Source organism: Cherax quadricarinatus, chromosome 22, assembly GCF_038502225.1.
Source record: "Cherax quadricarinatus isolate ZL_2023a chromosome 22, ASM3850222v1, whole genome shotgun sequence".
In the NCBI taxonomy this organism is placed as follows: domain Eukaryota; kingdom Metazoa; phylum Arthropoda; class Malacostraca; order Decapoda; family Parastacidae; genus Cherax; species Cherax quadricarinatus.
In genome coordinates this window covers 33,894,567-33,920,363 of record NC_091313.1, presented here as the reverse complement: position 1 = coordinate 33,920,363, position 25,797 = coordinate 33,894,567, and the positions used below count along the sequence as shown (strand labels likewise).

Below are 25,797 nucleotides of genomic sequence, written 5' to 3'. Positions count from 1 at the left end.
CCCACACTCACTCACACTCACTCCCACACTCACTCACACTCACTCCCACACTCACTCACACTCACTCCCACACTCACTCACTCCCACACTCACACTCACTCCCACACTCACTCCCACACTCACTCACTCCTCCACTCACTCACTCCCACACTCACACACTCACTCCCACACTCACTCACTCCCACACTCACTCACACACTCACTCACTCACTCCCACACTCACTCCCACACTCACTCACTCCCACACTAACACACTCACTCACTCACTCCCACACTCACTCCCATACTCACACACTCACTCCCACACTCACTCACTCACTCCCACACTCACACACTCACTCCTACACTCACTCACTCCCACACTCACTCACACACTCACTCACTCAATCCCACACTCACTCCCACACTCACTCACTCCCACACTAACACAATCACTCACTCCCACACTCACTCACTCCCATACTCACACACTCACTCCCACACTCACTCACTCACTCCCACACTCACTCACTCCCACACTCACACACTCACTCCCACACTCACTCACTCCCACACTCACTCACACACTCACTCACTCACTCACACACTCACTCCCACACTCACTCACTCCCACACTCACTCACACACTCACTCACTCACTCCCACACTCACTCACTCCCACACTCACTCACACACTCACTCACTCCCACACTCACACACTCACTCAGTCCCACACTTACTCACTCCCACACTCACTCACTCCCACACTCACTCCCACACTCACATACTCACTCACTCACACACTCACTCCCACACTCACTCACTCACACACTCACTCCCACACTCACACACTCACTCACTCCCACACTCACTCAGTCCCACACTCACACACTCACTCACTCCTACACTCACTCACTCCCACACTCACACACTCACTCAGTCCCATACTCACTCATTCCCACACTCACTCACTCCCACACTCACTCACTCCCACACTCACACACTCACTCACTCACACACTCACTCACTCCCACACTCACTCACTCCCACACTCACTCACTCCCACACTCACACACTCACTCACTCCCACACTCACTCCCACACTCACACACTCACTCACTCCCACACTCACATACTCACTCACACACTCACTCACTCCCACACTCACTCACTCACTCACTCACTCACTCACTCACTCACTCACTCACTCCCACACTCACACACTCACTCACACACTCACTCCCACACTCACACACTCAGTCCCACACTCACTCATTCCCACACTCACTCACTCCCACACTCACTCACTCCCACACTCACACACTCACTCGCTCACACACTCACTCACTCCCAAACTCACTCACTCACTCACTCATTCACTCACTCACTCTACTATGTTGCATGCTTACTCATGTTTTTTTCAAATTCTCACTCATACTAATTCAAAACTCATTCAACCTAGTAAGTTGCAATGATAAAGAATCCTTTTTGCAAAACTTAATCATGTTCCAATACTCATAATGTTGCAATACCCATTCACAGTGTTGCAATACTCACTCATAATGTTGCAATACCCATTCACAGTGTTGCAATACTCACTCATAATGTTGCACTACCCATTCACAGTGTTGCAATACTCACTCATAATGTTGCAATACCCATGCACATTGTTGCAATACTCACTCATAATGTTGCAATACCCATTCATAGTGTTGCAATACTCACTCATAATGTTGCAATACCCATTCATAGTGTTGCAACACTCACTCATAATGTTGCAATACCCATTCATACTGTTGCAATACTCACTCATAATGTTGCAATACCCATTCATAGTGTTGCAACACTCACTCATAATGTTGCAATACCCATTCATACTGTTGCAATACTCACTCATAATGTTGCAGTACTCATTCATAGTGTTGGAATAGTCACTATGTTGCAATACTCACTCATAATGTTGCAGTACTCATTCATAGTGTTGGAATAGTCACTATGTTGCAATACTCACTATGTTGAAACACTCATTCATAGTGTTTCAATGCTCACTGCGTTGCAATGCTCACTGTGCTGCAATACTCACTATGTTGCAATACTCATTGTGTTGCAATACTCACTGTGTTGCAATACTCACTCATAATGTTGCAACACTCACTCATAGTGCTGCAATATTCACTATGTTGCAATACTCATAATGATCCAATACTCATTCATAGTGTTGCAATACTCACTATTCTGCAGTTCTCATAATGTTGCAATACTCACGTATAATGTTGCAGTACTGATAGTATGGCAGTACTCACATAACCTGAAGGATACCTGAAGGATGTTTTTGGGGGTCAATGCCCCCCGCGGCCAGGTCTCAAAGCCTCCCGTTGGATCGTGGCCTGATCAATTAAGCTGTTACTACCGGCCACACGCAGTCCAGTGTACCACAGCCATGTTAATCAAAAGATATCATGAAGAATTTATTAAACTTCCTCTTGAAGACAGCAAAATGTCTGTTGGTAACCCACCACTTATACGATATGAGGCTGTTGAAAAGCCTTGGCCCTCTTACACTTGATGTAATATTTCTCTGTGCAATTATGGCGCCCCGCCTCTTCCCTGCGTGTATTTTGCACTGTAAGTCGAGCCTCCACTACTACTACTTCTGCGACTAATACTACAACTACTACTACTACTACTACTACTACTACTACTACTACTACTAAAACTACTAAAACTACCTCTACCTCTCTACTTCCTTTCTTACTACCTCCCTTGTCCCATCCCTGTCTGCTAGCCTCTTGTTTCAGTTGGGAGCGACTACTGTGTGCAGATTTACGACCAGTCTCTCTAGGGACTGGTCGTAAATCTGTCAGATATATTTTAATGTATCTGATATACTAATATATCTGTCAGATATATTATAATTTTCAGTCAGGTAAAAATTGTAACATATCTTTGTCGCCTTCATCCCAGTGAGTACATATGGAACGGCTTTCAATATTCTTAGTAATTTAGATGCTTGATTGAACCAATATATGCAGGGAAGGATCTATGTACATTCTCTGCAATTTCTCCTGCTTAAGAGGACCAGCTAATGTATAACAATGTCTCCTGCCTAAGTGGACCAGCTAATGTATAACAATTTTCCAGCCTATAGAGAACAAGTGGTTTAGAGAGCACCATCACTTGTTCTACAAATTTTGTATTGAAGGTTCTCATTATCCATTCTATCATTTGTCGTGGTTTACTAGAGTGAGATCTGACATTATCAGCTCTGTGTCACTCACGGTAGTTTCATGTACTACTGAGTGCTTACACTCTGATTTATTCAGCATTCAAGAAATTTTTGCAATATTCTCTCTTCATGTTGCAAAGCCCACTCACTGCTGCAATATTGATTTATTATGTTACAATAATCACTAAGTCTTTTAAAGTACTCATTCATTATGTTACAATATTCACTCATGTTGTTACAATACTTATTCTTCATATTATAATACTCATTGTGTGACATTATTCACTCATTATGTTACAATATCCAGTAAACATGTTGCAATACTCACTCATTCTGTTACAATTCTCACTCATCATGTTAGAATACTCACTCAACCTGTTCTCTGCCACTTTAAGAGTGAAAGCCTCCAGGGACACAGGAGGAGATAAACCCTTGCGGTTGATAGCAGTGAGGGTGACCACATAGTCTTCCCCTGGAGCAAGACCCCCGAGAGTGAAGTTGGGAGACCTTCCTTCTAGGACTCTGACTGGCTTAGCTGACCCTCCCATGTATACCTCGGCTCTGTGATAAGAGAATATCATGTTACACGCCTTCATACACAGAATAACATATTTCATACACACACACCAACAAAGTTATGGTCTTGTCCACACAAAGAGAGTATCATGTTAAAAATGTCCATAATCAGAGAACATTGTCTAACAAAAGTCTACACACAAATATCACTAACAAACAGAATATCAGGTAGCGAAAAGTTATATACAGAGAACATCATGTTATACAATGTAAAACACAAACTTACACACACTGACACACATAGAATGTTATGTAATACAGACTTACATGAAGGAAATACAGTGAAGACGAGATATTGTGCTGACAGAACTTATAACATGGCAAGCTTATGTTCTGTGCCGAGCTTCATTACTCACAACACAGCTTCATCACTCACAACACAGCGTCATCACTCACAACACAGCTTCATCACTCACAACACAGCGTCATCACTCACAACACAGCTTCATCACTCACAACACAGCGTCATCACTCACAACACAGCTTCATCACTCACAACACAGCGTCATCACTCACAACACAGCTTCATCACTCACAACACAGCGTCATCACTCACAACACAGCTTCATCACTCACAACACAGCTTCATCACTCACAACACAGCTTCATCACTCACAACACAGCGTCATCACTCACAACACAGCTTCATCACACACAACACAGCGTCATCACTCACAACACAGCTTCATCACTCACAACACAGCGTCATCACTCACAACACAGCTTCATCACTCACAACACAGCGTCATCACTCACAACACAGCTTCATCACTCACAACACAGCGTCATCACTCACAACACAGCTTCATCACTCACAACACAGCTTCATCACTCACAACACAGCTTCATCACTCACAACACAGCGTCATCACTCACAACACAGCTTCATCACTCACAACACAACATCATCACTCACAACACAGCATCATCACTCACAACACAGCTTCATCACTCACAACACAGCTTCATCACTCACAACACAGCTTCATCACTCACAACACAGCATCATCACTCACAACACAACATCATCACTCACAACACAGCATCATCACTCACAACACAGCATCATCACTCACAACAGAGTATAATCACTCACAACACAGCATCATCACTCACAATACAGCATCATCACCCACAACACAGCATCATCACTCACAACACAGCATCATCACTCACAACACAGCATCATCACTCACAACAGAGTATAATCACTCACAACACAACATCATCACTCACAACACAGCTTCATCACTCACAACACAGCTTCATCACTCACAACACAGCTTCACTCACAACACAGCTTCATCACTCACAACACAGCATCATCACTCACAACACAGCTTCATCACTCACAACACAGCATCATCACTCACAACACAACATCATCACTCACAACACAGCTTCATCACTCACAACACAGCATCATCACTCACAACGCAGCATCATCACTCACAACACAGCATCATCACTCACAACACAGCATCATCACTCACAACACAGCATCATCACTCACAACACAGCTTCATCACTCACAACACAGCATCATCACTCACAACACAGCTTCATCACTCACAACACAGCTTCATCACTCACAACACAGCATCATCACTCACAACACAGCTTCAGCAATCACAACACAGCATCATCATTTCATCACTCACAACACAGCATCATCACTCACAACACAGCTTCATCACTCACAACACAGCATCATCACTCACAACACAGCATCATCACTCACAACACAGCTTCATCACTCACAACACAGCTTCATCACTCACAACACAGCTTCATCACTCACAACACAGCTTCATCACTCACAACACAGCTTCATCACTCACAACACAGCTTCATCACTCACAACACAGCATCATCACTCACAACACAGCATCATCACTCACAACACAGCATCATCACTCACAACACAGCTTCATCACTCACAACACAGCATCATCACTCACAACACAGCTTCATCACTCACAACACAGCATCATCACTCACAACACAGCATCATCACTCACAACACAGCATCATCACTCACAACACAGCTTCATCACTCACAACACAGCATCATCACTCACAACACAGTATAATCACTCACAACACAGCATCATCACTCACAACACAGCATCATCACTCACAACACAGCATCATCACTCACAACACAGCATCATCACTCACAACACAGCATCATCACTCACAACACAGCTTCATCACTCACAACACAGCATCATCACTCACAACACAGCTTCATCACTCACAACACAGCATCATCACTCACAACACAGCATCATCACTCACAACACAGCATCATCACTCACAACACAGCATCATCACTCACAACACAGCATCATCACTCACAACACAGCATCATCACTCACAACACAGCATCATCACTCACAACACAGCTTCATCAGTCACAACACAGCTTCATCACTCACAACACAGCATCATCACTCACAACACAGCATCATCACTCACAACACAGCATCATCACTCACAACACAGCATCATCACTCACAACACATTATCATCACTCACAACACAGCATCATCACTCACAACACAGCATCATCACTCACAACACAGCTTCATCACTCACAACACAGCATCATCACTCACAACACAGCATCATTACTCACAACACAGCATCATCACTCACAACACAGCTTCATCACTCACAACACAGCATCATCACTCACAACACAGCATCATCTCTCACAACGCAGCATCATCAGTAACAACACAGCTTCATCACTCACAACACAGCATCATCACTCACAACACAGCATCAATCACTCACAACACAGCTTCATCACTCACAACACAGCTTCATCATTCACAACACAACATCATCACTCACAACACAGCATAATCACTCACAACACAGCTTCATCACTCACAACACAGCATCATCACTCACAACACAACATCAACACTCACAACACAGCATCATCACTCACAACACAGCTTCATCACTCACAACACAGCATCATCACTCACAACACAGCTTCATCACTCACAACACAGCTTCATCATTCACAACAGAGCATCATCACTCACAACACAGCATAATCACTCACAACACAGCTTCATCACTCACAACACAGCATCATCACTCACAACACAACATCAACACTCACAACACAGCATCATCACTCACAACACAGCTTCATCACTCACAACACAGCATCATCACTCACAACACAGCATCATCACTCACAACACAGCTTCATCACTCACAACACAGCATCATCACTCACAACACAACATCATCACTCACAACACAGCATCATCACTCACAACACAGCTTCATCACTCATAACACTGCATCATCACTCACAACGCAGCATCATCACTCACAACACAGCATCATCACTCACAACACAGCTTCATCACTCACAACACAGCATCATCACCCACAACTCAGCATCATCACTCACAACACAGCTTCATCACTCATAACACTGCATCATCACTCACAACACAGCTTCATCACTCATAACACAGCTTCATCACTCACAACGCAGCATCATCACTCACAACACAGCTTCATCACTCATAACACTGCATCATCACTCACAACACAGCTTCATCACTCATAACACAGCTTCATCACTCACAACGCAGCATCATCACTCACAACACAGCATCATCACTCACAACACAGCATCATCACTCACAACACAGCATCATCACTCACAACACAGCATCATCACTCAAAACGCAGCATCATCACTCACAACGCAGCAGCATCACTCACAACACAGTATCATCACTCACAACACAGCATCATCACTCACAACACAGCATCATCACTCACAACACAGCATCGTCACTCACAACGCAGCAGCATCACTCACAACGCAGCAGCATCACTCACAAAACAGCATCATCACTCACAACACAGCATCATCACTCACAACACAGCATCATCACTCACAACACAGCATCATCACTCACAACACAGCAGCATCACTCACGACACAGCATCGTCACTCACAACGCAGCATCATCACTCACAACGAAGCATCATCACTCACAACACAGCATCATCACTCACAACGCAGCATCATCACTCACAACACAGCATCATCACTCACAACACAGCATCATCACTCACAACACAGCATCATCACTCACAACACAGCATCATCACTCACAACACAGCATCATCACTCACAACACAGCATCATCACTCACAACGCAGCATCATCACTCACAACGCAGCATCATCACTCACAACGCAGTATCATCACTCACAACACAGCATCATCACTCACAACGCAGCATCATCACTCACAACGCAGCATCATCACTCACAACGTAGCATCATCACTCACAACGCAGCATCATCACTCACAACACAGCATCATCACTCACAACGCAGCAGCATCACTCACAACGCTGCATCATCACTCACAACGCAGCAGCATCACTCACAACACAGCATCATCACTCACAACGCAGCATCATCACTCACAACGCAGCATCATCACTCACAACGCAGCATCATCACTCATCACTCACAAACAGCATCATCACTCACAACGCAGCATCATCACTCACAACACAGCATCATCACTCACAACGCAGCATCATCACTCACAACGCAGCATCATCACTCACAACGCAGCATCATCACTCACAACGCAGCATCATCACTCAGCATCATCACTCACAACGCAGCATCATCACTCACAACGCAGCATCATCACTCACAACACAGCATCATCACTCACAACGCAGCATCATCACTCACAACGCAGCATCATCACTCACAACGCAGCATCATCACTCACAACGCAGCATCATCACTCACAACGCAGCATCATCACTCACAACGCAGCATCATCACTCACAACGCAGCATCATCACTCACAACGCAGCATCATCACTCACAACGTAGCATCATCACTCACAACGCAGCATCATCACTCACAACGTAGCATCATCACTCACAACGCAGCATCATCACTCACAACGCAGCATCATCACTCACAACGCAGCATCATCACTCACAACGCAGCATCATCACTCACAACACAGCATCATCACTCACAACGCAGCATCATCACTCACAACGCAGCATCATCACTCACAACACAGCATCATCACTCACAACGCAGCATCATCACTCACAACGCAGCATCATCACTCACAACGTAGCATCATCACTCACAACGCAGCAGTATCACTCACAACAGAGACAGTCCAGAGAGCACTCCGTCACTTCACTCTAAGTGGCCGAAATACATTTTTTCATATATTTATTAGCCTTTGTAGTTCCTGATGCAGGATCCTTAAGATCGATGGCAGGATTAGTGGCTCCTGATATAGGAGCCAATGACTGCCATTATTGCAGCAATAGGATATCGGATAGAAGATTTAGTGAATGTCATCATAGAAGCATTGAGCATTTTCTCGGAAACTGCAGAAATACAAGATGGTGGTAATTATAACAGATAAATATCTACTTCTGGCATTAACTTCGCTTTAATATAATTTTGAAATGACTAAAGGGTCAAATTCTATATTTTATTGAACAGGAAAAAATATATTATTAAAACATCGGCCGTTTCCCACCCAGGAAGCATGACCCGAAAAGGAAGAAATACTTTCATAATCATTCACTCCATCACTGTCTTGCCAGAGGTTCGCTTACACTACAGTTATAAAACTGCAACATTAACACCCTTCCTTCAGTGCAGACACTGTACTTCCCATCTCCAGGACTCAAGTCCGGCCTGCCGGTTTCCCTGAATCCCTTCATAAATATTACTTTCCTCACACTCCATAAAAACTGTTTGCCTGCACTCACTCCTATCTAACACGTTCACGCATGCTTGCTGGAAGTCCAAGCCCCTCGCACACAAAACTTCCTGTACCCCCTCCTTCCGACCTTTCCTAGAATGACCCTACCCCGCCTTCCCTCCACTACAGATTTATACGCCCTCCACGTCATGCTATATCGTTCCATTCTTTCTGAATCTCAGAACCACTTCAACAATCCCTCTTCAGCCCTCTGGATAATACTTTTAGAAACCCCACACCTTCTAATTTCAGACACAACATCCCCACTGCCTCCAGCCTTCTCCTTGTTGCAACATTCACCACCCATGCTTCCCACCCATATAAGAACGTTGGAGCCACTATACTCTCATTCATTTCCCTCTTTGCTTCCATGGATAGCGCTTTGTCTTCAAAGACTCCTCAGTGCACCATTCATCTTTTCTCCCCTCATCATTTCTAAGATTCACCTTGTTTTTCATAGACCCACCTGCTGATAAGTCCACTCCCAAATATCTGAATATATTCACTACCTCCATACTCCCTCAGATTTGATATCGAGTTTATTTATTACCTAAATGTTTTGTTACTCTCATCACCCTACTCTTTCCTATGCTCACATTTAATTTCCTACTTTTACAAACCTTCCCAAACCAATAGATCAACATCCGCAACTTCTCTTTAGAATCTCCCAAAAGCACAGTGTCATCAGCAAAAACCAAGTGTGACAACTCTCACTTTGTGTTAGATTTTTTATATTTTAATCACACACCTCTTGCCAACACCAGAGCTTTCACTTCCCATACAACGCCATCTATAAATATATTGAACAACCACGGTGACATTACACATCCTTGTCTAAGGCCAACTTTTACTGGGAGATAATCTCCCCCTCGCCTACATACTCTAACCTGAGCCTTACTATCCTCGTAAAAACTATTCACTGCTTTCAGTAACCCACTTCCTATTCCATACACTTGCAACATTTGCCACATTGCCCCCCTATCCACCCTATCAATTAGTGTCATTACTCCCTATATGATATGTCTTATACTCATCCATTTTTTCTTAGAAGTATAAGGTATTACCAAACCTCTTTTTATACAAAACTCAATCAAAGGCCCTAATTATCAATTACACCTGTCACAGCCTCTATAACCGCTTCTCCCACTCTTGCATTTAAGTCCCTTACCATAATTACTCTCTCACTTCCTTCAAAACTCCCTCAACACTCACTTAACATCTCTAAAAAATTCACTCTCCTCATTCTTTGCTTCTCCAGGTACATAAAAAATTATTATAACCCACTTATTTGCATCCAACCTTAATTTTAATCCACATAATCCTTGAATATATACATTTATATTCCCTCTTCTCCTTTCATGAGAGACCCTTCAATATTATTGCTACCACTTCCCTAGCTCTTACTCTCTCAGATACTCCTGACTTAATCCCATTTATTCCTCCCCACTGAAACTCCTTTACCCCCTTCAGCTTTGTTTCGTTATAGCTAGGACATCCACCTTCGTTTCATTCATAACATTCACAGTGTGGCATGCAAAGAGTACGTAACCTTTATTCGGCGCATGGACACACCCTCATTTACAGGCTATCTCCCCCAACCAGCGAACCAGGTTGCTAAGAGTTGATGATGGGGCCCCATCGTTCAACTAGTGACCAGGTTCTAGCCAATAAGAAGGTGGGATTGACAATCGCAGAGGTTATGTGGATACCGCTCTCCTGTCTGCCCTTGTCATTCCCACTCTAGAGCTGGTTGAAGCACGGTCTGCTATCTTGTGGCTTCTATTTCTGCCTTGCTTACCGTGGAGTGCACTATATTTATCACTGTACATAGTGTACATATTGCTGTTATAATTGGTGAAGGATAATATAAGTCTAAACTTTTTCTACTGTGTTTATTTGCTCCCATTACACCTGGGATAACAGGCCATCTGAAATCCTAGGTTGTAATATGGGTAGCCTGTCCGAGAGCTGGACTTAGAGAAACGGTTGAGCTTAGGGTGAAGCTTGTAGCAGGAACATTGTGTAGCTTGCTGTTTCGCTTCGCTTTACAAATTTTGCGTGTCAGTTGCTTATGATCAGCCTTGCTATTGTGTGATCGTTCAACAGCTCGCTACTAGCTTGTTCAGTGTGCTCGCTTCGCTACGGTCAATCTTGTGTGCAGTCGGCTTTGCTTGTATGCGTATTCTGCAATCGTACTGTGCATAGCTAAGCGTGTTCTGCAAATTAACGTGTTACGTTGGGGTATTCGTACTGTGCATAGCGAATAACTTATGCCACCTAGACGAGTCAGACGCCTGGTGTCGGCATATACTTTGCATAACCTACCTAAATTGTCCCTACAGCGTTGTTGGCAAATTGCTCGTTCCATTGGCATTCCCTATAAACGCACTCTCACAGCTGCGCAACTGCGTTCACTTATTGCTGACATACTTATTGAAGAAGAGATGGCACATCAAACTCCTCCCTCTACGGGAGCTAGGGAAAAAACTCTTATGTTCTCGCATGAGGAAGATGATACACCTACGGAGCAAAATGGTCAGTATGGTGCAGCTGGGTTGTCTCAAGGTGAATCAGCGTCGTTGGCACTTGAGCTGGCAAAAATCACGCTGGAGCAAACTAGGGAACAGAGAGCATTCGCAAGGGAAGAATTTGATAGGGAAAGAGAAAGGAGGCAGTTTTCGCATTCTGTAAACGATTTCAGTTTACAAAAAGCAGTACAGCTTGTTCCCCGCTTCAATGAGGCCGAACCAGAGCAATTTTTCGAAAGCTTCGAAAATCAGGCTCGAGCCTTGAGGTGGCCGGAACAGCACTGGGCAGCGTTGGTTCATACAGCATTATTGGGTAAGGCACAGGAATTTACGTCGGTATTAACTGACGCTGAATTCTCTGATTATCAAGTAGTGAAGACCACAGTGTTGGGAGCATATACATGTATCCCAGCTAAATATCGTAAGACCTTCAAATTGAACAGGCGGCAGCTTGGTCAATCCCTGGTGGACTTTGTGAGACAGCAAACCAAAGCTTTTACCAGCTGGTATAAAGCGAGTGGTGTCTCTAACTTTGAGGAGCTGGTGCAGCTTATTCTGATTGATAACCTGCTGGAGTCTGTGGGACCAGAGGTTCGTGTCTTTCTGCAGGATCGTGACTTAACCACTGCATTGGAGGCGGCCAGGTTGGCTGATACCTTCGAAACGAACCGCTCCTTGTCCGAGCGGTCCCGTCTCTCTTTTCAACAGTCTGGCGTGAGCAGAGATCGACAACATTGGAGAATGAAGTGCCAGCCGGAGGGAGAGCGTCTACGTCATCCAACCAAGTCACCTGGTGAGCCACGCTTCTCAACATATGGTCCCCCTGCGGAGAGGCAAACTACTTATGGAGCATCTCGACAACAATATCCAGAGAGGCACCAGCCAGAACGACACCACTTGCAACGTCATCAGGGAGTAAAGGGCAAGCCTGTCGTCTGCTTCAGGTGCAATAAAGTAGGTCACATCAGTTCCAACTGCCCCCAAAAACCTCAACCCATCGGGAAAATCTCTAATATCCCTAGTAACATGTCCCCTAGAGAAGTAGAAAAAGGTATGGCCCCTTATTATTGCGAAAGTCTTATTTCCCTTCAGGAAAACTCAGAACCAACTAAAGTAAATACCTTTAGAGATACTGGAGCATATTGCTCACTTGTCAGAGAAGGAATATTACCCCTTTCAGAGAATACTTCCTTGAATTCCTCAGTTTTATTGGAAGCCTATGGAGGAGCTATATATTCAGTTCCTTTGCATAAAATTTATGTACAGTGCAAATATTACACTGGGTACTTGACTGTAGGTGTCTCAAAAGGATTCCCCATGAAAAATGCTATGTTATTACTGGGTAATAACATTACTACTGTTAGTTCGTGTCCTGAACCTATAATGATTAATGCTTCTCCGGTGTTGGCCATAACTCGGGCAACTTCCCAAGGGTTGTCTGGAGAGAATGTTGACCTATCCTTGGACGACTCCGATCTCGGAATAGCCACATTGTTTTACGAGGAAAACTGGCCAGAGCCTCGTAGATCAAGTGAACAGACCCCGATCAAGCCTTCCTATTCCCAGGTTGCAGGATTGCCAGATGTCTCTGTTTCCATGCCCGAGGGACTGTCCTTCCGGGAGGAACAACGAAAGGACCCTTCTTTAAAATTCGCTTTTGAGGCAGCCATGGGTAAATCCTCTTGGGGTCATCCAGTCAAGTATGAAATTAAAAATGATTATTTGGTTTGCACTGAGACTGGTAAGGAGAAAGAGGGCCGGCAATTATACGACAGGTTAGTGGTTCCAACCAAGTATAGACCTCAGATATTAAATATAGCTCATAATACGTCATCAGGAGGTCACTTAGGAATTACAAAAACCTTGTATAGAATCACAAAAGAATTTTATTGGCCAAAATTAAAGAAAGATGTGAAGAATCATATTAGGTGTTGCCGAGAATGTCAGCAAGTTGGAAAACCTGGACATTCCATTAAACCTGCACCTCTCCAACCCATACCTGCTGATGGAGAACCTTTTGCAGATTTAATTATAGATTGTGTAGGTCCACTACCTAAGTCAGTCTGGAAATCAGTATTTATTTACAATTATGGATAAAGTAACCAGATATCCTGAAGCAATCCCTATGCGTAGTATCAATACTAAAGCTATTCTCAAAGCTTTAACAAAATTCATTTCTTGTTTTGGCATTCCTAAAACTATACAAAGTGATCAAGGTACTAACTTCACTGCCAAAGCATTTAGGGAAGTATTAACTAGGCTAGGGATAATTCACAACTTATCCACTGCCTATCACCCTCAGTCCCAAGGCGCCTTGGAAAGATTCCACCAAACATTAAAAACAATGATGAGAAGTTTTTGCATGCACTTTCCGACAGATTGGGATGAATCTCTACCTTTGTTGCTGTTCTCAGTACGGGAGACGGTGCAAGAGTCTACAGGGTATAGTCCGTTTGAGCTGATCTTTGGGCACAATGTACGAGGTCCTCTTCGGGTGCTCAAAGAAGGATGGATGGGAGAAGACGTAAGCTCAGCACTCTACAACCCGTCTTCAAGGTTGCAGGTGGCACGTGAGTTGGCCACGGCTAACCTAAAGATAGCTCAAAGTAAGATGAAACAGAGGTATGACAAAAGTGCACAATTCCGCTCCTTCCATCCAGGAGACAAGGTGTTGGTGCAGGAACCTATACCTGGCCACACCTTGAAAGCTAGATTTACGGGACCTATGCAGATAGTAAGTAGATTATCTGATTTAAATTATGTGGTAGCTCCCATTGATAAGACCTCAAAAACAAAAACTTACCACATTAATCAAATCAAGGCCTTTCATACACCAGATAAAGTCCCAGTAATGACTCTGTCCTCTACCTCTGAGGACGACTCTGACTCTTTGCACTCTATCTCTGAAATTAATACTAAACTTTCAAATTCTGTCCTCCTCAAGGATCCTAGCCCTTTAATGGCTGGATTATCTGAAATACAAGCAACCAATTTAACTGAGCTTCTACAGTCATATCCTAATATTTTTTCGGATGTGCCGAAAAAATGTACGTTAGGTTACCATGATGTAGATGTGGGAAAATCTAAACCAATTAAACTCTCCCCCTACAGAGCTAATCCTGAAAAGCAAAGGCTACTTCAGCAGGAAGTAGACTTCTTGTTAGAACATGGTTTAGTGGAGGAGTCATCTAGTCCATGGGCTTCACCGTGCATCCTAGTAAAAAAGGCTGATGGAGGGTTTCGTATGTGCACAGACTACCGTAAAGTGAACGAGGTCACAATCACAGATGCTTACCCTCTTCCTCGTCTGGATGACGTAATTGACTTTGTGGGTAAGGCTACTTTTGTGTCCAAATTAGATCTCCTTAAAGGTTACTATCAGGTACCTTTGACAGATAAGGCGAAGGAAATCTCTGCCTTCGTGATTCCAGGAGGTCATTATCAGTATACAGTTACCCCCTTCGGAATGAAAAATTCCCCCTCTTCATTCCAGAAACTCATCCATCAGGCTATTAAAGGACTTGAAGGCACGGCAGCATACCTAGATGATATTGTTGTGGTGTCTGATACTTGGGATCAACACCTACTTAGACTTAAAGCTCTGTTTGAGACCTTTAAGAATTCCCAATTAACAGTTAATTTATCTAAATCTTCCTTTGGCCAGGCCACTATCACTTTTCTAGGCCATGAAGTAGGTAGTGGTAATGTTGCACCTAAACTTGCTAAAGTTCTTTCAATTAAAGATTATCCAGTTCCTCATGATAGGAAATCTCTTCAACGTTTCCTAGGCATGATAGGATTTTACAGAAGATTCTGTAAGAATTTCTCAGATATTGTAGCCCCTCTTACCTCTCTTACCAGTCATAAAGTTCCCTTTATTTGGACGTCAGATTGTAACACTGCTTTTAATAAAGCAAAAAGATTATTGTGCTCTGCACCCATTCTCCTGTCTCCAGACTTCTCCAAACCTTTTTCATTACAGGTTGATGCTTGTGAGTCTGGGGTTGGGGCGGTACTATTACAAATCGGGAACAAGGAGCTGCAGCCAATCGCATACTTTTCAGCTAAGTTCCAGCCACATCAGAGAGCTTACTCTACCATTGAAAAAGAAGCCCTCGCGCTGGTAATGGCTTTGGAACATTTCGATGTTTATGTGGGCCAGACATCGCAGGTGGTCACAGTCTACAGTGATCACAACCCGTTAGTCTATCTCCAAGCCATGAAGAATCACAACACAAGGCTTATGCGTTGGACGCTCAGGCTGCAGCCCTACAACCTAAAAATAAAATACATTGCCGGCAAAGAAAATGTGTTGGCAGACTCTTTGTCAAGAGTCTAGTTTAATATTTTATTTAGGTTAGGATGTATTTGTGGTAACCCCCTTTCAAGCTCTTTTTTTTATCCCCTGATGTGGGGGTTTTTTTTTTTAGTGAGGGGATACGGGCTACCGTCCGCTTGTATCTTGGACCTATGTTGGCCTATCTGACTGCTGTCTCACTCTGAGTTTAGAGTTTGGCTTTTGGTCACTAGGAAAGCTGAGCTCTATCTAAGAGTTGGATGGTGGAGAGGATAGGCGGTCCCATTATTTTGTGCCATGGCGGCACGGTTACCACTGGGAGGTGGCAGCCTAATCCTGAGCCTTCTCGGGGGTGGGGGTGTGGCATGCAAAGAGTACGTAACCTTTATTCGGCGCATGGACACACCCTCATTTACAGGCTATCTCCCCCAACCAGCGAACCAGGTTGCTAAGAGTTGATGATGGGGCCCCATCGTTCAACTAGTGACCAGGTTCTAGCCAATAAGAAGGTGGGATTGACAATCGCAGAGGTTATGTGGATACCGCTCTCCTGTCTGCCCTTGTCATTCCCACTCTAGAGCTGGTTGAAGCACGGTCTGCTATCTTGTGGCTTCTATTTCTGCCTTGCTTACCGTGGAGTGCACTATATTTATCACTGTACATAGTGTACATATTGCTGTTATAATTGGTGAAGGATAATATAAGTCTAAACTTTTTCTACTGTGTTTATTTGCTCCCATTACACCTGGGATAACAGGCCATCTGAAATCCTAGGTTGTAATACAGTCATCTCTTGCTTATCATCCACACACATTCAAACATCCCAGCTTTAAATAGCTTTTCTTATTATTTTTAATATTTTTTTTACAGGAGAAGGAGCCACTAGCCCATTTTAGTCGCCTCTTACGACACATATGGCTTACGGAGGAATGATTCTTTTCTACTCCACAGAGATGAAAAAAATTGCTAAGAACAAGAGCTATTAAGAAAATAGAAAGTTAAGATGGGTTTATTTACATACACGTGTACATGTATATCAACAAGTAGAAGTAGCAATATGTATCTGTTTTTATGCGTGTTTATGAGACAGAACAAAAGACAAAAGCAATTCTTCTGCTGTTTAAAACAATTGCAAGTTTCTATTTCACACGTATCTTGCAGGATGGTAGTAACTCCCTGGGTGGTTGTTGTCTACCATCCTACTACCCCAGGATGGTAGCACCCCCCTGAGTGGTTGTTGTCTACCATCCTACTACCCCAGGATGGTAGCATCTCCCTGAGTGGTTGTTGTCTGCCATCCTACTACCACAGGACGGTAGCACCCCCCTGAGTGGTTGGTGTCTGCCATCCTACTACCACAGGATGGTAGCACCTCCCTGAGTGGTTGTTGTCTACCATCCTACTACCACAGGATGGTAGCACCTCCCTGGGTGGTTGTTGTCTACCATCCTACTACCCCAGGATGGTAGCACCTCCCTGAGTGGTTGTTGTCTACCATCCTACTACCCCAGGATGGTAGCACCTCCCTGAGTGGTTGTTGTCTACCATCCTACTACCCCAGGATGGTAGCATCTCCCTGAGTGGTTGTTGTCTGCCATCCTACTACCACAGGATGGTAGTAACTCCCTGAGTGGTTGTTGTCTGCCATCCTACTACCACAGGATGGTAGCACCTCCCTGAGTGGTTGTTGTCTGCCATCCTACTACCACAGGATGGTAGCACCTCCCTGGGTGGTTGTTGTCTACCATCCTACTACCCCAGGATGGTAGCACCTCCCTGAGTGGTTGTTGTCTGCCATCCTACTACCACAGGACGGTAGCACCTCCCTGAGTGGTTGGTGTCTGCCATCCTACTACCACAGGATGGTAGTAACTCCATGAGTGGTTGTTGTCTGCCATCCTACTACCCCAGGATGGTAGCACCTCCCTGAGTGGTTGTTGTCTGCCATCCTACTACCACAGGATGGTAGTAACTCCCTGAGTGGTTGTTGTCTACCATCCTACTACCCCAGGATGGTAGTACCTCCCTGAGTGGTTGTTGCCTCCCATCCTACTACCCTAGGATGGTAGCATCTCCCTGAGTGGTTATTGTCTGCCATCCTACTACCACAGGATGGTAGTACCTCCCTGGGTGGTTGTTGTCTACCAGCCTACTACCACAGGATAGTAGCACCTCCCTGAGTGGTTGTTGTCTGCCATCGTACTACCACAGGACGGTAGTACCTCCCTGGGTGGTTGCTGTCTACCAACCTACTACCACAGGACGGTAGTACCTTCCTGGGTGGTTGCTGTCTACTATCCTACTACCACAGGACGGTAGTACCTTCCTGGGTGGTTGCTGTCTACTATCCTACTACCACAGGACGGTAGTACCTTCCTGGGTGGTTGCTGTCTACTATCCTACTACCACAGGACGATAGTACCTTCCTGGGTGGTTGCTGTCTACTATCCTACTACCACAGGACGGTAGTACCTTCCTGGGTGGTTGCTGTCTACTATCCAACTACCACAAGACGGTAGTACCTTCCTGTGTGGTTGTTGTCTACTATCCTACTACCACAACACGGTAGTACCTACCTGGGTGGTTGTTGTCTACCAACCTGCTATGTGCACTAAGTATATGTCGTGTCGAATAGGTAAAACTGGTCAATTAACAAGAACTCATTTAAAATTAAGTCCATTCAAAAAATTTCTCTTGTACATTTAAAGATATATTTTCTCATTTATGATGATGTGAAAATTAATAATTTTGTACCAAAAGAACCTTAGAAAACTTACCTAACCTTATCATAACAAGCGCAATTTAATTTAGCCTAATCCAACTAAATATGTTTTAGATAAGTTTACAATAATTTAATAATAATCAAACACAATTGAAAATATATTTTATCGTTAGTTTTAGAATGATTTTTGTGAAATTATTGAATACACAAATTCTCGCTTGCCGTATTCGGCAAGAAGAGCGTTTTACCTATTTGGCACGACATATATACGAAACACTCTCAGGAAAAAGTTGCCGCTAAAACTTTCTGAAGAAGTTGCAGCAGTGGAGAGGATCCCTGGTCGGTGCGTCCATGAGGAGGTCAAGGAGGCCAGGTGCCACAGGCAGGACAGCCAGGTGCCACAGGTAGGACAACCAGGTGCCACAGGCAGGACAGCCAGGTGCCACAGGTAGGACAACCAGGTGCCACAGGCAGGACAGCCAGGTGCCACAGGCAGGACAACCAGGTGCCACAGGCAGGACAGCCAGGTGCCACTGGCAGGGCAGCCAAGTGCCACAGGCAGGACAACCAGGTGCCACAGGCAGGACAGCCAGGTGCCACAGGCAGGACACCCAGGTGCCACAGGCAGGACAACCAGGTGCCACAGGCAGGACAGCCAGGTGCCACAGGCAGGACAACCAGGTGCCACAGGCAGGACACACAGGTGCCACAGGCAGGACAACCAGGTGCCACAGGCAGGACAACCAGGTGCCACAGGCAGGACACCCAGGTGCCACAGGCAGGACAGCCAGGTGCCACAGGCAGGACAGCCAGGTGCCATAGGCAGGACAGCCAGGTGCCACAGGCAGGACACCCAGGTGCCACAGGCAGGACAGCCAGGTGCCACAGGCAGGGCAGCCAGGTGCCACAGGCAGGACAACCAGATGCCACAGGCAGGACAAGCAGGTGCAACAGGCAGGACAGCCAGGTACCACAGGCAGGACAGCCAGGTGCCACAGGCAGGACAACCAGATGCCACAGGCAGGACAAGCAGGTGCAACAGGCAGGACAGCCAGGTACCACAGGCAGGACAGCCAGGTTCCACAGGCAGGACAGCCAGGTGCCACAGGCAGGACAACCAGGTGCCACAGGCAGGACAACTAGGTGCCACAAGCAGGACAACCAGATGCCACAGGCAGGACAAGCATGTGCCACAGGCAGGACAGCCAGTTGCCACAGGCAGAACAGTCAGGTTCCACAGGCAGGACAGCCAGGTGCAACAGGCAGGACAACCAGGTGCCACAGGCAGGACAACCAGATGCCACAGGCAGGACAACCAGGTGCCACAGGCAGGACAGCCAGGTGCCACAGGCAGGACAGCCAGGTTCCACAGGCAGGACACCCAGGTGCCACAGGCAGGACAGCCAGGTGCCACAGGCAGGGCAGCCAGGTGCCACAGGCAGGACAGCCAGGTGCCACAGGCAGGACAACTAGGTGCCACAGGCAGGACAACCAGATGCCACAGGCAGGACAAGCAGGTGCCACAGGCAGGACAGCCAGGTGCCACAGGCAGGACAGCCAGGTTCCACAGGCAGGACAACCAGGTGTCACACGCATGACAGGCAGGTGCCACAGGCAGGACAACCAGGTGCCACAGGCAGGACAGCCAGGTACCACAGGCAGAACAGCTAGGTGCCACAGGCAGGACAGCTAGGTGCCACAGGCAGAACAGCTAGGTGCCACAGACAGGACAGCTAGGTGCCACAGACAGGACAACAAGGTGCCACAGGCAGGACAGCCAGGGGCCATAGGCAGGACAGCGATTTGACAGAGGCAGGACAACCAGGTGCCAAAGGCAGGACAGCCAGTGCCACAGGCAGGACAGCCAGGTGCCACAGGCAGGACAGCCAGGTGCCACAGGCAGGACAACCAGATGCCACAGGCAGGACAGCTAGGTGCCACAGGCAGGACAACCAGATGCCACAGGCAGGACAGCTAGGTGCCACAGGCAGGACAACTAGGTGCCTCAGGCAGGACAGCTAGGTGCCACAGGCAGGACAACTAGGTGCCACAGGCAGGACAGCTAGGTGCCACAGGCAGGACAACCAGGTGCCACAGGCAGGACAACCAGGTGCCACAGGCAGGACAGCCAGTGCCACAGGCAGGACAACCAGGTGCCACAGGCAGGACGACCAGGTGCCACAGGCAGGACAGCGATTTGACAGAGGCAGGACAGCCAGTGCCACAGGCAGGACAACCAGGTGCCACAGGCAGGACAGCCAGGTGCCACAGGCAGGACAAGGAGATGCAACAGGCAGGACAGCTAGGTGCCACAGGCAGGACAACTAGGTGCCACAGGCAGAACAGCTAGGTGCCACAGGCAGGACAGCTAGGTGCCACAGGCAGGACAACCAGGTGCCACAGGCAGGACAGCCAGGTGCCGTAGGCAAGACAGCCAATGCCACAGCAGGACACTCAGATGCCATAGGCAGGACAGCCAGGTGCCACAGGCAGGACAGCCAGGTGCCACAGGCAGGATAGCCAGGTGCCACAGGCATAACAACCGGGTGCTACTGGCGGGAGAGCCAGGTGCCACAGGCAGGACAACCAGGTGCCACAGGCAGGACAGCTAGGTGCCTGACTACCAGATGCATGATGCCAAAAGTTGAATAAAGTTATTTCAGAACCAACAGAGAAGACAACCCAGCCAAGAAACGTTGATTTTTTATTAATGAACAGGAGAATATATCACTTATATACATATAACACTTACATACATATATCACTTATATACATATATCACTTACATACATATAACACTTACATACATATAACACTTACATACATATAACACTTACATACATATAACACTTACATACATATATCACTTACATACATATATCACTTACATACATATATCACTTACATACATATATCACTTACATACATATATCACTTACATACATATATCACTTACATACATATATCACTTATATACATATATCACTTACATACATATATCACTTACATACATATATCACTTACATACATATATCACTTACATACATATATCACTTATATACATATATCACTTACATACATATATCACTTACATACATATATCACTTACATACATATATCACTTACATACATATATCACTTATATACATATATCACTTACATACATATATCACTTACATACAAATTTCCTTATAAATGAACAACAACTCGTGACAATATTGAAAATTTCCTCACCAATTAGCTGCCTTAATCAAATATACTTGAGAGAAAATTTTAATCTATTCCCCCCCCCCAAAAAAAAATAAAAGAAAAAAAAAACTTCGTAGTCGATCAAAATATAATTTGGAATATTTTTGGAAAAACTTAATCATTATTCAAGAAGGTTTCAAGGTTATTATCAGCAGCAGCGTCACTGTCAGCTGCTGGCTGACAGTGTCGCTGTGACAGTGTGTTGCTGACTCACCTGAAGGTCTGTGTCAGTCCACCGTCAGCTCCTGGCTGACAGTGACGCTGTAAGGGTGTGGTGCTGACTCACCTGAAGGTCTGTGTCAGTCCACCGTCAGCTCCTGGCTGACAGTGACGATGTAAGGGTGTGGTGCTGACTCACCTGAAGGTTTGTGTGAGTCCACCGTCAGCTCCTGGCTGACAGGTGATGTGTAGTGATCCCACTGACTGATTGGTCAGTACACAATCTCTGACGCTGTCAGGAGCACCTGAGACAGAGTGAGCAAGGAACACCGTGTGTAAGCTTATCGACCATCATGTATATAATGATGACAGTCGACAGCCAACATTTATTATACAACTAAGCACATAAATAAAGCATGTTAATATATTGCTAAATTTCTGTAATGTTTAACATGGTAGGAATAACATGTACTCTGATTTCTACTAGCAAATAGAAAAAATCTTAATTTTACGGATAGAGTAATACTCTATTTTAAGGACGTTTGGCTAGAGGAGAAGATTAAATAGAAGTACGTGAAACTAGCAAGTAATGCAACTGTTTTCTGCTAGCTTGAGAAAGCTATAAGCATTAGCTATTAGGAATTGTTGCAGTTATTCCTAATTATACATGTTACCTATGTAAATGTTAGCACATACTACCCATATATTAGTTTAGAGTGACATTCAAACATAGAAAAGTAATGGATGCAAACACCATCGATGGCTCAGATGGTAGGGTGATGTACATTGTGTGGGCTCATGAGGCGGGACAATGTGTCGTGGGGTCGAATCCTGGCCTGCCGTAGTTGGGTAAATGATTCAAAACCACTTGTTCAGAGGTTTCATTTATATATATATATATATATATATATATATATATATATATATATATATATATATATATATATATATATATATATGTGTGTGTGTGTGTGTGTGTGTGTGTGTGTGTGTGTGTGTGTGTGTGTGTGTGTGTGTGTGTGTGTGTGTGTGTGTGCCGAATATGTAAAACTGGTCAATTAGCAAGAACTTATTTAAAATTAAGTCTTTTCTAAAATTTTCTCTTATACGTTTAAAGATATATTTTTTTCATTAATGTTGATGTAAAAATTTATAATTTTGCTCCAAAAGGAACTTAGAAAACTTACCTAACCTTATTATAACAAAGCGCAATTTATTTTAGCCTAACCCAACTAAATATATTTTAGATTTGTTTACAATAATTTAATACTAAACAAACACAGTGAAATATATTTTTTACGTTAGGTTCAGAATGATTTTGGTGAAATTATTGCATACACAAATTTTCACTTGTCCTATATGGCAAGATGAGCGTTGCTATTTAAGCCTGGCAAGTTCTGCCTATTCGGCACGACATATATATATATATATATATATATATATATATATATATATATATATATATATATATATATATATATATATACATGCTGTATTATCGTACCTTCCAGTGACACTAGATTGTGAGGAAGGAGCAGCAGCATGTGGGGTCAACTTGTATGTTGACCTCACAAGCAGAACAAATGCTTGGGGGATGAACCACCAGCAGGTAGAGATACTTGTTGTCAGGAAACAGTGTCTGCTATCATTTGCCTTTGTAATATAATGACCTTTTCAGTGTTTAAACAAAAACAAATAATTACAACATAACAACGGGAGATATTATCTACTGTACCTGCGGGCTGAAGTGTGAAGGCGCAAGGATCTTTCTGGTGACCCACGATGTTAGAGGCCCAGCAGAAGACTGTGCCGTAGTCCCTGGCAGAGTAGGCTACGTAACGAAGCCTGGACATGGAGCCAGTCACAGTGTACTACAAAAGAGGTGCATTAGTTCAAGTTTTATTTAAACGAAGCACTTTGAAAAACGCAGCTGCACATCTCATTATTTCGCTCAACTGGTCCAGTGAAGTGTTTCACTTTCTTTCCAGGTAAGTACACCAATGTGTGTTTTAATCTACGTATACATGTTTTTAAGAACATATTTAATACCCGTTTTATGGGATTCAGCATTTTTTATTAGGAGTATAAAAGTGACTTGAGTCTTAATAGCCATTAAACAGTCAACCCCAATAAACCAACAAACCGACCTCTATTCCCATGATACTAAAATTTTCACTCCGAATTACAAATTAATTGTTCATCTTTACACGTTTATAACTTCGTAAGTGACAAGTGTTTTGAGACTCTCTGACCGCGGGTTCAATCCCGGCCGGGGTATGGTGTGAAAAGTGTCATTCTTACTACAGCACGAGTGTAAGTAGATGCTGCTACAATCCCTTCTGCAACCTCTGCAGGAAAACTTACCTAAGCAGTTATTATTTGTCCACTATAATCTACCTTGTCCATAATTATTATCACATTTGCTTTATCTGCATCGTAGTATAACTTACGTAAGTAGTTACCAGTTGTGTCGAATAAGTAGATTATAGTGGAGAAATGAACATGTAATTAGAAGACGGAGGAACTTACGTGCCCCTTAAGACTGAGGAACTTACGTGCCCCTTCAGACGGAGGAACTTACGTGCCCCTTAAGACGGAGGAACTTACGTGCCCCTTCAGACGGAGGAACTTACATGCCCCTTAAGACGGAGGAACTTACGTGCCCCTTAAGACGGAGGAACTTACGTGCCCCTTAAGACGGAGGAACTTACGTGCCCCTTCAGACGGAGGAACTTACGTGCCCCTTAAGACGGAGGAACTTACGTGCCCCTTAAGACGGAGGAACTTACGTGCCCCTTAAGACGGAGGAACTTACGTGCCCCTTAAGACGGAGGAACTTACGTGCCCCTTAAGACGGAGGAACTTACGTGCCCCTTAAGACGGAGGAACTTACGTGCCCCTTCAGACGGAGGAACTTACGTGCCCCTTAAGACGGAGGAACTTACGTGCCCCTTAAGACGGAGGAACTTACGTGCCCCTTAAGACGGAGGAACTTACGTGCCCCTTCAGACGGAGGAACTTACGTGCCCCTTCAGACGGAGGAACTTACGTGCCCCTTTTAAGACGGAGGAACTTACGTGCCCCTTAAGACGGAGGAACTTACGTGCCCCTTAAGACGGAGGAACTTACGTGCCCCTTAAGACGGAGGAACTTACGTGCCCCTTAAGACGGAGGAACTTACGTGCCCCTTAAGACGGAGGAACTTACGTGCCCCTTAAGGGTTCGTGTGAGTGCTCTTGTTCTTTATT

At 44.8% G+C, this 25,797-nt stretch overlaps 1 protein-coding gene across 1 annotated transcript in view; it reads right to left on the bottom strand.

Annotated features, from left to right (window-relative positions):
• Window positions 1-25,797, bottom strand: part of LOC128689616 (uncharacterized) — a 233,464-nt gene that overhangs the window by 44,551 nt on the left and 163,116 nt on the right. The window contains exons 11-13 of the mRNA XM_070087707.1: window positions 24,285-24,420; window positions 22,749-22,854; window positions 3,576-3,766 (exon numbers count right to left, since the gene is read on the bottom strand). Of these exons, the coding sequence (XP_069943808.1) occupies window positions 3,576-3,766; window positions 22,749-22,854; window positions 24,285-24,420 (433 nt within the window). The remainder of the gene's footprint in view (window positions 1-3,575; window positions 3,767-22,748; window positions 22,855-24,284; window positions 24,421-25,797) is intronic.